This window comes from Ochotona curzoniae, unplaced genomic scaffold (assembly GCF_017591425.1).
Source record: "Ochotona curzoniae isolate NIBS_2020 unplaced genomic scaffold, NIBS_Ocur_1.0 patch35, whole genome shotgun sequence".
Taxonomy (NCBI): domain Eukaryota; kingdom Metazoa; phylum Chordata; class Mammalia; order Lagomorpha; family Ochotonidae; genus Ochotona; species Ochotona curzoniae.
The window spans coordinates 830,685-845,851 of record NW_024466917.1 but is presented as its reverse complement, the minus strand read 5'-3'; the positions used below and the strand labels follow the sequence as shown (position 1 = coordinate 845,851).

The 15,167-nt window shown below is 57.2% G+C and overlaps 1 protein-coding gene across 3 annotated transcripts in view; it reads right to left on the bottom strand.

Moving 5' to 3' along the window:
- Window positions 1–3,457: 3,457 nt before the first annotated feature.
- LOC121167227 (polypeptide N-acetylgalactosaminyltransferase 6) overlaps window positions 3,458–15,167 on the bottom strand; it is a 36,692-nt gene continuing 24,982 nt past the window's right edge. For all 3 annotated transcript variants that reach the window (XM_040996632.1, XM_040996633.1, XM_040996631.1), the window contains exons 5-12: window positions 14,895–15,044; window positions 14,479–14,713; window positions 10,451–10,568; window positions 9,114–9,314; window positions 8,669–8,800; window positions 8,007–8,108; window positions 4,822–4,974; window positions 3,458–4,113 (exon numbers count right to left, since the gene is read on the bottom strand). In XM_040996632.1, the coding sequence (XP_040852566.1) occupies window positions 4,000–4,113; window positions 4,822–4,974; window positions 8,007–8,108; window positions 8,669–8,800; window positions 9,114–9,314; window positions 10,451–10,568; window positions 14,479–14,713; window positions 14,895–15,044 (1,205 nt within the window). In that variant the 3' untranslated portion in view covers window positions 3,458–3,999. The remainder of the gene's footprint in view (window positions 4,114–4,821; window positions 4,975–8,006; window positions 8,109–8,668; window positions 8,801–9,113; window positions 9,315–10,450; window positions 10,569–14,478; window positions 14,714–14,894; window positions 15,045–15,167) is intronic.

Here is a 15,167-nt window from a genome sequence, read left to right as displayed (position 1 = left end):
AAAGCCAGGAAGAGCTGGGGCCTGGAGCCTCTTCCCAAGCAAGTGCAGGGTCCCGTCCTGGACTGCTTTCCCAGGCCACAAACAGGGAGCTGGATGGGAAGCGGGACTGCCAAGATTAGAACAGGCACCCATATGAGACCCCAGCGTATGCAAGGCAAGGACTTTAGCCACTAGGCTACTGCGCCATGGCCCTGGTGGAGCTTTTGTCTGCTGAGGCTCCAGGATCCCAGCTTCCCCGTGGGTGGGCCCAGGAGAGGCTGTCCCCATCCCCAAAGAGCCCACACTGTCACCTCTGTGGCCCCTCTCGGCTCATCTCCTTCCTCGTCCTGGCTTGCTCTGGAGCATAAGCAGATAGCCCGAGGCCCAGGCAGACACACACTCCACAGTGAGGGTCCCCAGGAGCCCAGGCCCTGGGATTGCCCCTTGAGACCTCCACAGCCATACCCAGTCTCCCTGGGTGGTCAGCCTCTTTCTGTTTCTTCTGACTCAGATTCCAATGTGAGGCAGAGTGATAAAGAGGAGAGACACAGACCTTCCATGGCTAGCTTACTCCTTAAGTGGCTGAAACGGCCAGGGTTGGACAGGTCTCCCACGTGTGTGCCAGGGGTCCAGGTACTTGGACCACCTTGTGCTGCTCTCCCAGGAGCATTAACAAGGGGGCAGGATCGGAAGCAGAGCAGCTGGTGCTCACACTGGTGCCCGTAGGGGATGCCAGCCCTGCAGGTAATGGCTTCACCTGTTATACCACAACACCAGCGCCACGGAATGTAGACTTTTCTAAGTGCACAAGGTCCTGGGCAGTCGTCTAGTTTGTGACACCATATACAGAATAGGAAAGTTTGTCCCATAACTGGGGAATTCATTAAGGAGAACAGGTTACTTGAATGGGGTTTTACACTGCTATGGAATACCATGCGGCATTTTCTTTTTTTAATTTAATGAGTTAAACTTCAATGAAGGGGCATACAAACATGTCCTGGAGCTATTAAGTGACCCGAGCCAGCTGCCCGCAGTGTGGTACTGCGTGATTTCATTCTGGCGGTCATTAGAAAAGGAACAAAAGGGGCCTCACCAAGCTGAGGCAACGACGAAGAGGGACCATGATTTTTTTTTTTTAAGATTTATTTATTTTTATTGGAAAGGAGGATATGCAGAGAGGAGGAGAGACAGAGAGGAACATCTTCTATCCAGCGGTTCACTCCCCAAGTGACCGCAACAGCCAGTGCTGCGCCGATCCGAAGCCAGGAGCCAGGAGTTCTTCCACATCTCCCACACGGGTGCAGGGTCCAAGGCTTTGGGCCGTCCTCGGCTGCTCTCCCAGGTCACAGGCAGGGAGCTGGATAGGAAGTGGAGCTGCCGGGATTAGAACCGGCACCCATATGGGATCCTGGCGCTTGCAAGGTGAGGACGTTAGCCACCACACTATCGCGCCTGGCCCAACGGGGATCATGATGTGAATTAGGAGGTTTAAAAAACCTATTTTTCTCTATTTTTGGGCTTTTCTTCACAGAAGCACTTTTACGATGAAAAATAAGGGGCAGGCATGTGATGTAGCGGTCAAGAGACAGTGTGGGATGGTCCCATCCGCTACCACAGTGTCCACTGTGAGTCAGGGTTCCTTTACTTCGGACCCAGCTTCCTGCACCCCGGAAGCAGCAGGTGGTACCTTAGGGCATGGCTGCCCATGTGGGACACCTAGACAGGGTCCTGGTCTTTGCAGCTGCTTTTTTTTTTTAAGGAGATGGGGTGGGGAAAGGGTGTGAGTCAGCGGATAGGAGCTCTTCTATCTGTCAGTCTGACTTGGAATAAATTAAATGGAAGTTCTGGGTGACGGCTATTTAGGGGCAATACTCTTCAAGTGGGGACCAGCCCTCAGGGGTTCCTGGAGCCATGACCTGGTTATCTGGGCTGGTGGCTGGGTTGTGGAAAGACAGGGGGTGCTAGGTTGGCACTTGGCACCGACAAAGCCCAGAGGGGTGGGTTTCAAGGTAGGGCACAGGTGTTGGCTGAGGGTAGGGCCAAGTTTCTGGATATGCCCCCTGCTGTGCCCTCCCCTCTTGCTGACCAGCCCTGCTCCTGGACTGGGTGGCCTACGTTCTCTCTCCTGGAAGTTGCTCTTAGCCAGCTGCTCCCAGGGATGCATGGTGCTTGGGGCAGCCCCTTGGGAGGCACCTGCTGGCACTGGGGTGCCTCAGCTAGGCTCTCAAGCTAGCTGAGCCGGGGGTGCTATAGATGGCACAAGGGCTCCTGTGTGGAAGCCTGCTGCTGGGCATGGAATGAACACCAGGATGTGTGGGTGTGGGGGCCTACTCAGGCGGGCCCCTGCCCACTCTAACTCAGGGCAAATGCCCCGCATTCCAGCACTGTTCTCACCTCTTTAAAAACCTGGAGAGGTAAGAGAAATAGCTTTTTGGATGCTTCTTCATGGAGCGTGGGATCCCAAGAAGGCAGAAGGCCCAGGATTCCGTGGCTTCCACAGCCATCGCCCCCATCCCCATGACCCAATGTCCCTTTGTCCGTGGCTGCTGTGCCATCTCTTCTTCCTGCATTACGGGGGCTCGGGCCCAACCTCACTGCTTTGCCAAGCAACCCACCCTGACAACCCCATGTGGATGGAGCAACTGCTTTAACTCATTCTCCATGCTTCCAGGCTCCTAACTTCCACATGCCCTTGGGCGGGCATCTCACGGGCAGAGGGACGTCCTATTCCATCCCCTCCTGTGCTCACACGCTCGATTATAGGGCTGCGGGACGTGTGGAGATGACAACAGTGGCTACAACAGAACTGTCTAGATGACCCACGGGTCTTCACAAGGCAGGTGCCGAGGGACACAAACTCCCTTCACCAACGCCAGAAACCTTTATTTGCAAGAACAGTGTTCCCTTTCCTTCTGTAGCATCCTGAGGGCCCTGGTCTGGGGACGGCAGAGGCGGTGTCTCCCCCCACCCCCATCAGGGGGCCGCTGTGGTCCTAGCACCACTCCCTTGCGAAGACTGCTGCTGCTGCTGACGTCAGAGGCAGCCTCCTGGAGAAACTTCTTGAACAGCCAGGCTCACTGCTTGAGGAAGAGCTGCAGGCACAGCTCTTCCGATGCGGGCACTCTATACAGGCCCCCAGGACTCTCCTTGGCCCTTCCCGAGGTCCCAGCTGCCCACCTCTTGGTGCTGGCATGGGACAAATCCAGTGGCTGTGGTTTCACGCCATGAGAATATGGCAGACGGCCTTCGAATGAGAAGTTCAGAGGCTGCGCGGGACCCTGCCCTTTCCTCATCTCTCTATTTTCTGTCAACTTTAAATAAGGGAGTTGAAGGGGTGGGGGAGGTCCTAGGACTTCACCTTGACAATCACTGGGCCCAAGAGCTTTTCTGCAACACAGACATCCCAGGATTGCCCCAACAGGGCCTACTGTCTCAGGCTCTGTGGAGCCAGCTGGCAGGCCGTGAGCAGCAAGGCAGGTGGGCTAGTTCTCTTGTGGTGCGCTAGAAAGAGCTAGCCCCAAATGCCCCGGCTCCCCTGCTGGCTGTGGTCGCAAACCCACAGTCCTTCAGCCTCAGCTTTCCTATCTGTGAAATGGGCTGGCAGCATCCTGTTCTGATTTTCTCACAGGTGTGCCATGCAAGTGAGGATACGGTTGCCCTCTGTCTGGATGGTTCAGTAGACTTCAGGTCCCGGGAGCTGGGGCCACTTCAGCTGAACACGCTGGCTCCCTGCTGTCTGGTGCAGGTGAGTGGGATGGAGGGTGCGGCTGGGCAGGCATCCCTTTTGAGGTCAGCTGAGCTCTCTCCCAGCTGCCCTGTCTGCGTTGCCCAGCCAAACCTCCTAACCCCAGAGGTGGAGAGGAGCAAACAGGCCCAGGCTTGCTGCAAGGACCAGGAGGTACCGCCTTGCCAAGACTGGGTTGAGAAATTCATCCACAACCAAGAATAACAGCACCTTATTTCTGGAGAGGCTCGCAGGGTTTTGGGGTGCAGGGGTCCCAACTGGGGCCAATCCGAGGCTTAGACAAACAGCCAGAGTTGGTGGGGGTCAGTGGGATTGCAGGGAGCCATGGCTGGCTTCTTGTCCCTGGATGTCAGGCAGGTGCCAGATGCCGAGTTCCTGATGAGCTGATCCTGGAAGACGATGGAATGAAGAGTCAGCATGGGGAGCACCACGCTGGGACAAAGGAAGTCCAGGTGGGCTCCCGGGCAGAGCGACATCTTGCCTGCCTCCTGCTCTACAGGGCCAGCAGCAGGCCCAAAGGAGGCCCGGGACCACCTTGGCTATCCTATTTCTGACTCCTCTGGGCTCCAGGCCCTTGTTATCCCAAGTTGGGGGTCAGAACAGGCTGCAGGTGGAGGTTCCTGAGGGGCAATGCTTTGGGCTCAGCACTGTGGGTGATGGGAGGTATCGGGGGCCCATTCTAAAGCAGGGAGGTGTCGTGCACGCAGCCACTTGTTTAGGGCTGTGCCCCATGCCTGCCACTCACAGCCAACCTGGCTTCAGCAGGCGCACCCACTTGGACACAGGGGCAAGCCTGGCATGGCGTCTGGCACACGGGGCAGACAAGAACCCCAGAGGATTCCTTACCTTCTTCTATCTGGCTCCAACCCCCAAATGCTCAGCCATCTCAGGGCTGGCTGGGACTGCCACCCTTCCCTACAATGAGCCTACCTTCCCATCAGTTGGCACCTGCCATCCCCCAGGCCCCAAGAACCCTGCCTGTGGTCCAACACACATTTGCTGCATTCGCGCTGGGACCTGAGCCCCCCTGGCAATGCATGGCAGGAGCAGCAGGTCGGCTCGCCCTGGGCTCTCATCTTGCTGGGTCCTGGCCTCACCTGGGTCAGTTCCCACTCCTCGTCCTTGGGAACTTGGCTGTTCTTGCCAGTAAAGTGGCAGCTCCTGAGGCCCAGGGTGCCCGTGCCGGCGTGTAGACACAGCTGCTTGGCGATGTTGTGACGTAGGTCCTTCTGTGTAGTGTACTCAAAGTACTGACAAGTCGAGACAAGAGGAAGTCTGAGTGGCAGGTGGAGGTATCCCTGACCCCTGGCCAAGCCACCTGCCCCAGAACACCACCCGTCAGATCTCCAAAGCTTCTGTGATTAGGGTGCGCCCCCCCACCCCGGACCCTAGAACACCACCCAGCGGACCTTCAAAGATCCATGACGAGGGTTCCACCCCCAGGAGGAGTATCATATCTGCTTCAGAATGGAATAACAGTTCCTTAAATTATCTTCTTGAAATCTGTTTAAGATCTGGGAGGACAGGGTTGTGGAATGGTTGTTAAAGGCACCACTTGAGGTGTCCGTGCCCCATATTGGTGTACCAATTTGGGTCCTGGCCACTCTACCATTGTTGTTGTTGATGTTGTTGTTTCAGATTTATTTATTTTATTGGAAAGGCAGATGTACAGAGAGGAGGAGAGACAGAGAGGAAGATCTTTGATCTGATGATTCACTCCCCAAGTGGCCACAACAGCCGGTGCTGCCGATCTGAAGCCAGGAGCCAGGAACTTCTTTCCAGGTCTCCCATGCGGGTGCAGGGTCCCAAGACTCTGGGCCGTCCTCGACTGCTTTCCCAGGCCACAAGCAGGGAGCTGGATGGGAAGTGGAGCTGCTGGGACTAGAACCGGTGCCCACATAGGATCTCGGCGCCACTTAACCACTACACTATCGCGCCGGGCCCACACTCCACCTTTTTGAAAGAATTATTCATTCACTCATTTGAAAGGCAGAGTTATGGAGTAGGGGAGAGGATAGAGATCTTCCAACCACCGTGATGGCCAGGGCTGGGTTCATCCGCGTTTCCCACGTGGGTTTCAGGAATCCAAGCACTTGGGCCATTCTCTTTTACTTTCTCAGGTGCACAAAGAGACAGCTGGATCACAAGCAGAACAACCAGGACTTGAACTGTTACTCATGTGGGAAGCTGGAGTTGCAGGCAGAGGTTTAACCCACTGCTCTACGACGCTGACCGCCAGGCTGTTCTGTTTCAGATCTGGCTCCTGGCCCATGCACTCGGGAACCAGCAGATGTGGCCTCAAAGGCTTGGGCCCCTGCTGCCCAGACGGGAAGACTGGCATGAACTTCCTGTATGCTGACTTTGGCCTGGCTGGTCCTGGCTCTGCTTCTGTCTGCAGCTTCCTGCTGACATGCTCCCTGGGAAACAGCAGGTCAGGGTTGATGGTTCATGCACTGAGGTCCCTTCCTTGCATATGGGAGACCCGGGTGGAGTTCTGAGACCCTGATTATTACGGCCACTTGGGAAGGGAACAACAGCTGAAGACTCTCCTGGCACCTTTTGAATAAGATAAAAAAAATAAACAGAATAAAAATTTTAAATGTCCCCCAACTGGCAAAAATAATTTTCTTTTAAGTTCATTGTAGTTCCATCTTAAGCAACATCTGGGAAACTATGTGTTTGCTCTACTAGTTCTATTTTTTTAATAATAAATAAAAATCATTGGGCCCAGCATGGTAGCCTAGTGGCTAAAGTCCTTGCCTTGCATAAGCTAGGATCCCATATGGGTGCTGGTTCTAACCCAGGCTGCTCCACTTTCCATCCAGGTACCTGTTTGTGACCTGGGAAAGCAGTCGAGGACAGCCCAAAGCCTTGGGACCCTGCACATGCGTAGGAGACCTAGAAGAGGCTCTGGTCTCCTGGCTTCGGATCAGCTCAACTCTGGCCGTTGTGGCCACTTGGGCAGTGAACCAGCGAATGGAAGATCTTTCTTCCTGTCTTTCTTTCTCTTTGTATATCTGACTTTCCAATAAAAAATAAATAAATCTTAAAATAACATCCATTGAACATGGTATGACAGTTCAGTGGCTGAGTCCTCGTCTTGCTTGTGCCAGAATCCCATATGGGCGCCGGTTCTAATCCCGGCAGCTCCACTTCCCATCCAGCTCCCTGCCTGTGGCCTGGGAAAGCAGTCGAGGATGGCCCAGAGCCTTGGGACCCTGCACCCACGTGGGAGACTCGGAAGAGGTCCCTGGCTCCTGGCTTCAGATCGGCACAGCTCTGGCCATTGAGGCTACTTGGGGAGTGAACCAGTGGATGGTGGATCTTTCTGTCTCTCTTTCTTTCTGTAAATCTGCCTTTCCAATAAAAATACATAAATCTTTAAAAAAAAAAACCTGCCCATCAACATATCACCTGAAAGTATCTTGCAGGCCAACGGCCAAAGGAAGCGGCTCTAAAGGAGTCTGTCTCCGATTGCAGATGGAGGCATCTGCCGTCTACTTGTTCCCTTCATTTTATTAAAAAAATATGTTTTGACATTTGAGAAGTGAGGGTAGCCAGGGCTGGCACGGGGAGAGAGGCTTTCTGCCGGTTCACCCTGTGAGCATCTGCCACCCCCAGGGTGGAACTGAAGCTCGAGTCCAGAATTTACTTGAGGTCCCCCACCTGCGTGGCGGGGACCCAATGCTGTCCCCTGGTCCCAAGTTCTGCATGAGCATGGAGCTGGGGCGGGAGCCATGCTACGGCATGGCGTGGGCTACAACATCCTAACCAGCGTCTTAACTGCCAGGCCTCCCGTGCCCTCCCCCCACCGACCGCTGTCCCTGCATCCCGCTGTGGGTGCCAGGGTAAACAGAGGGATGGAGACAGGAGGTTGCCAGTGCTTCTTTGGGGAAGAGCTCGGACACTGTGGGGCTTGGGGGGAACTCTAGGACATTATTTAGCTGTGCCAGGTCAGGAGGAGGTTGTTGCTTTGGGGTCACTCCTGGACAGAGGGTATACACAGTGAAGGCAGAAGCTGATAGCAGGCGAGGACAAGTGCTCGGCCATCGTCCACTCATCCCCAAAGTCACCCAAGGGCTGGCCTCCTCCACACAGCCTTGCTGCTGCACAGGCTTCCCTCTGGTTGTCTCTGGAACCTAGCCCTGATGCCTGTGCACCCCCTGGATGTCCCCAGGTCCTCCCCCCTCAGCCTGGGTGCCTCCTGAGAACAGGGGTGCTCAGGGAAGGCCACAGGACAGCCCCCCTGCTCTGCCCTGCCTGGCGCGGCAGGACCAGGTACCTGGTTGCCACCGAGGCCGTGGCACGGGTACATGATGAGGGGCTTCCCTCCTCGGTTGTTCTCACCCACGTCCAGGCACTGACCAAGGCCGAGGTTCTTGATCTGCAGGAGGACAAGCAGAGGGGCCAGGCTAGTATGGTCAGCGGCGTCCTACGTAGGATGAATTCCCCCCAAGGGGATGAATGTTCCCGGAGCAAACAGGGTACAGAGTCCAGGATGCTGGGAGCCCAGGATGGGCAGCCTCCAGGGGCTGGGGGCTAGAGAGGAGGGTGAGGCAGGTCCCCGCAAAGGCCCTCAGCCAGTACATGGGAGCCCTCTTGGCAGCCATGGTCCTAAGTGTGATCCCAGATGGGGGCGGGGCACTACCTGCCATAAATGCAGAATTCCAGACCCTAGCCCAGCCCTGAAGCAGAGGCTCTGGGGATGGGGCCAGCATCCTGTTCCCCTCCTGATTAACCACCCGCTCCCCGTCTCCTTCCCTCCTCCCTCTTCCAGCCCCCCACCCCCCGCCCACCGGCCCTGGGTGAGTCAGGTGCACACCACTGTTTGAGAACCACTGCTTATGGACTGTCTCTGGACGGAACAGGGCAGCAGGGTTAGAGTCAGCCCCGCTACTCCATCCGCCAGGTGGGCAGCCTTGAATGTCCCTGGCCCAAACTCACAGCTCCATAGAAGGTGGGGTTCAGATCCGGCACAAACATCTCGGGATAGACATTGTGTAGAAACCAGGAGAAGTTGCGACAGTGCAGTTGCTCCCTGAGCCGCAGCCGTTCCGAGATGTCCCCAAAGGACTTCTGTGGGCAAGCCGGTCCCCGAGGGGCAGTGTCACCAGCTCTGACCTTCCTGTCCCCCTCCCTGCCACCACACAGCTCCCTCACCCGCTGAGATACCCAGTTACTGCTCTCCAGTTCCCGTCCTCTGAGACCCTTGGGCCAGTCCCCCATAAGGGGCTCTCACTGCCCTGTCCTCTGGGGAGTCCTCCAGGGAGACGGCACAAGGACTCCTCCCCTCTTTCTCCAAGATTGGGGGATGGGGGCACGCCAGAGCGGGGAGAGGCCCAGGGTCCTGAACTTTCTCTCCCTGCCCGGTCCCCACCATTCCTCTTACCTCCTGGGCCATCTTGGCCGCCTGCTGGTTCCTCCTATAGAAAATCATCTTGTAGCTGTCCATCCAGACCTCGGCCAGGCGCACCTGGTTGCGGGCGATGACGTTGGTGCCCTTGGGGAAGGTGTGGGGGCTCTTGGTCCGGAACACATGGCCCACCACAGAGCACGGGATGATCTCCAGCTGGCCGCCACACTGCCACACCTGCCACAAGGACACAGGACGAGCCGTCAGCAGGGCGGGGAGATGTCCTCCCAGCCCCTGGGCTTCCAAGGGACCCAGGCAGGTGCTGGAGAAAAGCATGCCCAGGGCTCCTTGCCCAGGCTGTGCCTAGATGCCTGCAGGCTCACCCCGGCCTAAGCAGCAGTGATGGACAGAGCCCCGAGCTTAGCAGGGCCCATCCTGGAGGCGAGTGTCCGTTTAGCCCGTAGGCCTGCCAAGGCGAGCTCAGCCAGATGCTCCTGAAAAGCCAATGGCAGAGTAGCATGTGCTGTTATGGCACAGCCAGCCAACCCCCAGGTGGCCTGTGGCAGGTATGTGGACCCTCAGCACACAAGCTTCCTGGGGAGGCATGTGGGGCGCAGGGTAAAGGCCCCCAAGGCTGGCATTTGGAGGTGGTGCCCAGAACCAGAACATGAGCAGTGGCTGTAACGGGCTGGGGCCCTCCATGGCTTCATCCTCGCACTGGTCACCTCTGGCATCTTTGCCTGGGAGCCCTGTGCTGCTCCTTGCAGCAGCAGCAGACACCCTAGGGCCCCCAGGATGGGAATAGCGAGAGCCAGCATGGGTGGAGTCTCGGGGCCGGACTCCGGGGGTGGCGGGTGGGCAAGGCAGCACCCCTCTTCATTAGGATCCCCGGGACATGGGGATTTGTGGAGCTCCAGCCCTTGCAGAGGAGCCTGCGCCCGGAATCTCCCGGAGTTCCAGCAGCCACCACCTGCTCCCACAGTTACGACGGGAGCTTGTCCTGGCTCCCAGGGCCGTGCCCTCTGACCTGGAAAGAGGAACCTCATTTTTTTCCTAAATGAAGGACAGGGACTGATCCGCCTTGAGCCTAACCCTCTTCACACAGGCATACACACGCCACAGGAGTCCCGATGTCCCGTCCTTCCGCTTCTTCCCCTGTCACTTCCAGCTGAGAAGCTCTGCCCAGTGACTTGGTTCAAGGCATACATCACAGTACCGTCGGGGGGCAGAGGAGGCGGGAGCCGGCATGGACACCCACCCTCACCAGCTCTGTGTCTGACATCGCTTGGGCTGCCACCATGCACACCCATGGGCACAGCGTCCCAGACCCCCACCCACCCTGCCCCCACCCCGGAAGTGCCTTTTACTCTCACCCGGAAGGACATTTCCACGTTCTCCCCTCCCCAGATCTCCATCTGATTATCGTAGGTACCGATGTGCTCAAAGTAGGACTTGGAGATGGAGAAGAGCCCACCGGCAAACGTCGGCGACCTGGGAGAGAGACGGAGACCGTGTGTGTGCCTTCTGCCTTCTGCCTTCTGCCACCCCCCTCCGCTGGGCTCCCCGTCCTCTTTCCTCCGTCGGGACACGCAGTGCCACTTCTGCCCACTTAGTGTGCCCGCTGTCTCCTTCCAGGACCAGGCAACCATCCCTGTCCTGGCTAAGGTGCTCGCTCATGCCCTCATCCAGGGACATCTCGGGTACCCTGCTCCTGCTGCAGGCCCAGCAGCCAGGAAGCCCAAGGCGGGCTTGCTCAGGCTCCTGCTGGCACTTGGGGCGTGGGCAGCAGAGCGCCCCGAACAAGAAGGAGAACGTGGCAGGAACCCGACCTTCAGGGGCCATGCAGCCTGCCACAAAGTAAGCGGAATTCCAACCACGGAAGAATAACTGGTCTCAGCTGGGCTGGCCCCTTCCTGTCTGTGGGCCGAGCTGCTGGTGCTGCAAGTTTGGGGAGGGAGAAGGACGAAGGTTAGGGCAAGGACACCCCAAAACAGGGTGGAAAGTGAGGTGAGGATAGAGTCTGGAGGCTAGGACAGGAGGCTGGCGAGGGCGCAGGCTCAGGTCCAGAGAGACGCATCTCACGCCGGGAAGGTGGATTCCATGTTGCTCATTTCAGCTGCACAAGATGCTTGTGGAAAATGGAACGAAAGGGAAGTTTATTCTGATGTCAATAAAAAAAAAAAAGGCTGAAATCCACATCATGAGAAGTCTTCAAAAAGTCCCTGAAACCATGTAGCAGGCTGAGTCACTTTCTATAGCACTGGGATCCCACATGGGCGCCGGCTCGAGTCTCGGCTGCTCCACTTCCCATCCAGCTCCCTGCTTGTGGCCTGGGAAAGCAGTCGAGGGCAGCTTAGAACCTTGGGACTCGGTACCCGGTGGGGCCCAGAAGAAGCTCCTGGCTCCTGGCTTCGGATCAGCTCAGCTCTGGCCATTGCAGCCACGTGGATGGTGACCTGTGCATGCAAGATCTCTGTCTCTCTGTAACTCTGCTTTCCAAATAAAATACAGAAATAAATCTTTTTAAAAACCTTATGAAAAGACGGGTGACAGGTGTTTAGCCTCGCTGCTAAGATATCTGCACCCCACAGATGTACCTGGGTTCAACGCTTTGCTCCAGCTCCGGGCCCCCAGCTATCTCACACAGACCTCATCAGGCAGCCTTGATGCCTCAACATCTCAGTCCGTGTCGGGGACTTGGACTGAGGTCCCCGGCTTCCGGTCCCTTTAGGCATTTGAGGGGTGAAAAGGTACATGGGATCTCTTTCTCTGTGCCTCGCAAATAAATACAGAAAGAAGAAAAACCTCTGCCTGGGTTTCCAAAAATTCTGGCATCAAAATAAATGCCTTTGGATTCCATTCTCCACAAGCTTCCTGAAAACTGTGCATGCATGCAACATGCAAGGCAGGGGTGGAGCTGAGAGAGAGCAGGGCTGGGGAGACCCAAGCAGAACACAACGGTTGGCTGCTGGGCTTCTGGGCTTAGGCCAAGCCACCTTGGACAGCGTGTTGCTGCCCTCATGTGGCTTCACGTGGTACCACTGAGCAGAAGCCAACAACACACCGGGTCACCCCAGCACCCGCAGAGGTGCCCCACACACACCGGGGTGCTGAAAGAGGTGGCCAGTCCCCACGTCTGGGAGCCTGACTCTGGACACCTGTCGCTACTCCGGGCAATCATTTTCTGGGAGAAATGTATATATTTATTTTATTTATTGGAAAGGTAGATGGCTCACTCCCTGGATGCCCAACAGCAGCCGACGAAGGTTGGGCTGGGCCCCCATGAGGACACCCCACACACACCTGCCTGCTGGAAGGAATTGGAGCCTTGAGTCCCCCTGCTCAGCTGTGGCCCTGTCCTGGGATCCCAAGGCAGCCCAAGAAGAGTCTAAGAGATTGACAAGGGGGTTCTGAGTATCCAAATGAGAGCCCCAAAGCCCCCGACCTCCTCTGGAGGGAGTTCCCTTCCACATCTGGTTCTTATCACTCATTCATTCACCTCCCCAACCCCATGCAAATGCCCATCACAGTCAGGTGTGGACCAGGCAAAAGGGGGAAGGCAGGAGCTTGGAATCGCATCTGAGCTGCAGCAGGGTGGCGGGGACCCAACTCCCAGAGCCGCCACTGCTGTCGCCATCTCTGCTTCTCAGGGCATGGCCCAGCAGGAGATCAGTCAGGAGCCAGAGCTGGGAATAAAGCTCCCTCCCAGGGGAATGTGGGAGTCTTCCCAGGCCACCTGCCCACCCCTGGGCTCATTTCCCCCACACTGGGAAGCCATGGCCCAGTGAGCTTAGGATAAATCCAGAGACTCCCCAAGGCCATGGATGTCAGTGGTGGGGAGGAGACAGAGGCCCTGGCTGTGCCACTGTGTGCCTGGCGCTGGGAGCAGGAACAAGGTCTGTGAGTGTCCACACTGAACAAAAGGCATCTATGAACCCAGCCGAGGATAAGGAGGGAGGTGCCATTGCTTCCTCCTGCCCTCTCTTTTCTCCCTCTCTTGCTAACAGGGACAGAGCAGGTGGCCGACCAGGGGCCCTCCTGCCTAGGACACACACCTGAGCCCTTTCAATGGAATTTTGTGGGACTCCGAGCAAGTGGAGGGGCATGAGAGCCAACCCTCTCCCCATTTCAAGCTTTTCCCTCCATCCCCAACCTCTGCTGTCCCCCATCCCAGATGTATGGTCCAGTTTGACCTTTACAGCGCTTGGCCAGAACAAAAATCTGTGGCGCATAGAAGCCAGAGTGTAGCATGCGCCAAAAGCCACTGCCCCGCTCAGTCCATGGGTGACAGCTGTTAAACCCCGCAACATCAGCAACAAGCAGCCAGTGGAGGGAAGGACAGGGTGGGTGGGAGAGGACTGGCAAGCCGTGGGCATCAGACAGGGGCTGCCTTGCCACCTGTCCACCTGCAGTGGGAGGTGGGCCCTCAAGCCTCAGGGCAGGACCTGGCCAGCTGTTGGTTCACGCCCTCAGATGCCCTCAGCAGCCGGGACTGGCCTAGGCTGATGCCAGGCACTTCAGCCACCATGCTACCTCTCAGGAGGGGCATCAATCATGAAGCTGGAACTGGGGGCAGAGGCAGGAACCAACCGAGGCTCTCTGCTGTAGGATGTGAGTGTCCCAAATGCCCACCCTGGATTCTGAGATGTCCATATTGTAGAACCCTAACTGTGTAATTGAAAGTCAGAGAGACAAAGAGAAAGAGAGGAGAGATTTTCCCTCTGCTGACACTTGGGCCGCACTTGGACCCCTGTACCCACAAGAGAGACCCTAACGGCGTTCCAGGCTCCTGGCTTCAGCCTAGCCCAGCACGCTCCATGTGGCCCTCTAAGCAGTGAACCCGCAGGTTGAAAAGATCACGTTCAGTGTCTCCATCACTCTGCCTTCCAAATAAAAAAATAAATCTTAAAATATATATATATGTAGTTCTGGACAACCGCCACAGATATCACACTTGAAAATACCTCAATGATGATCTATTTTCCAACTAACATCAGTGACCTCTGGCCCAGGCTGCCCTCTCCTAGGACAACGGCTATCCAACAGCGTCCTGTGGCCACTGTGCCCCATAAGTGCCTACAGGCAGTAGCCATGTCCTTCTACGTGCAGGGGGCATGAGACCAAGGAGGCAAGGCTGGCAGCGCAGCATGGGCACACAGCAAGAGTGGCTAAAGAGCAGGTGGCAGGCTGGGCGGCTCGTGCTCTGGGCCAGCCTGGGATGCACCCTGTGCCGGCTACACGCCTAACATCAGCTGTTTATCACCAAGACCACGTGTTCTCACCTGGCAAATGCGCTGATGGCAGCGCCCACTTCAGCAGCAGCGAGAGAGAAAGAGCACAAGTCACGTGTTCGACCCGGAACAGAAACCCAGGTGGCGGCTGCTCGACCCCCGGTGCTTACTTGATGGGGTAGGTCTCATCCTTGCGCCGCTGCCTCTCGTGGGTCGGAACGGCCTCCCAGCCGAAGGTCAGGCTCCAGTCAAAGTTGCCACGGCTGTGGACTCTGCCCCTCGGCACGGGCTTGGCAAACTCGAAGGTGTTGAGGTCGATGGTGACGATGTCCGGGCTCACCACCGCCGTCTCATCCTCAGCGATCCGAGCCAGCAGCGGCTCCAGCCAGCCGTTGAAGCACTCGCCTGTGGGGCCCCAGGCGGGGAGGGCCAGGCCATCAGGGTGGTGCCTGCAGCCCCCCAAGTCCCTACCCTCACCGCCCCAGGGGGAGGGCCAGGCTGTCAGGGTGGTGCCCACAGCGCCCAGTGCCCCACCAGGGGATATCCCCCACCCCGCCCCAGGTTGTACCCGGTACTGCTAACTCACAGTGGGCATCCAGGAAGGTGAGCACCTCCGCCTGCGCCACGCTGGCCCCCAGCAGCCGGGCAGTGATCAGCCCCTTGCGCTCCGGCTGCCGCACCACACGCACCACCTGCAGCTGCTTCACATACTGCTCCAGCTCCTCCTTCAAGTACTCTGGAAGGGAAGGGGCCACGTTGGCAGCTGCTGTGGGCTGGCAGACCCCATCCCGTGGGTACAAGGCCCATAAGAAGCAGAGAAAGAGAGAGAGAAAGCTAGCTCCATCTTTTGGATCACTCC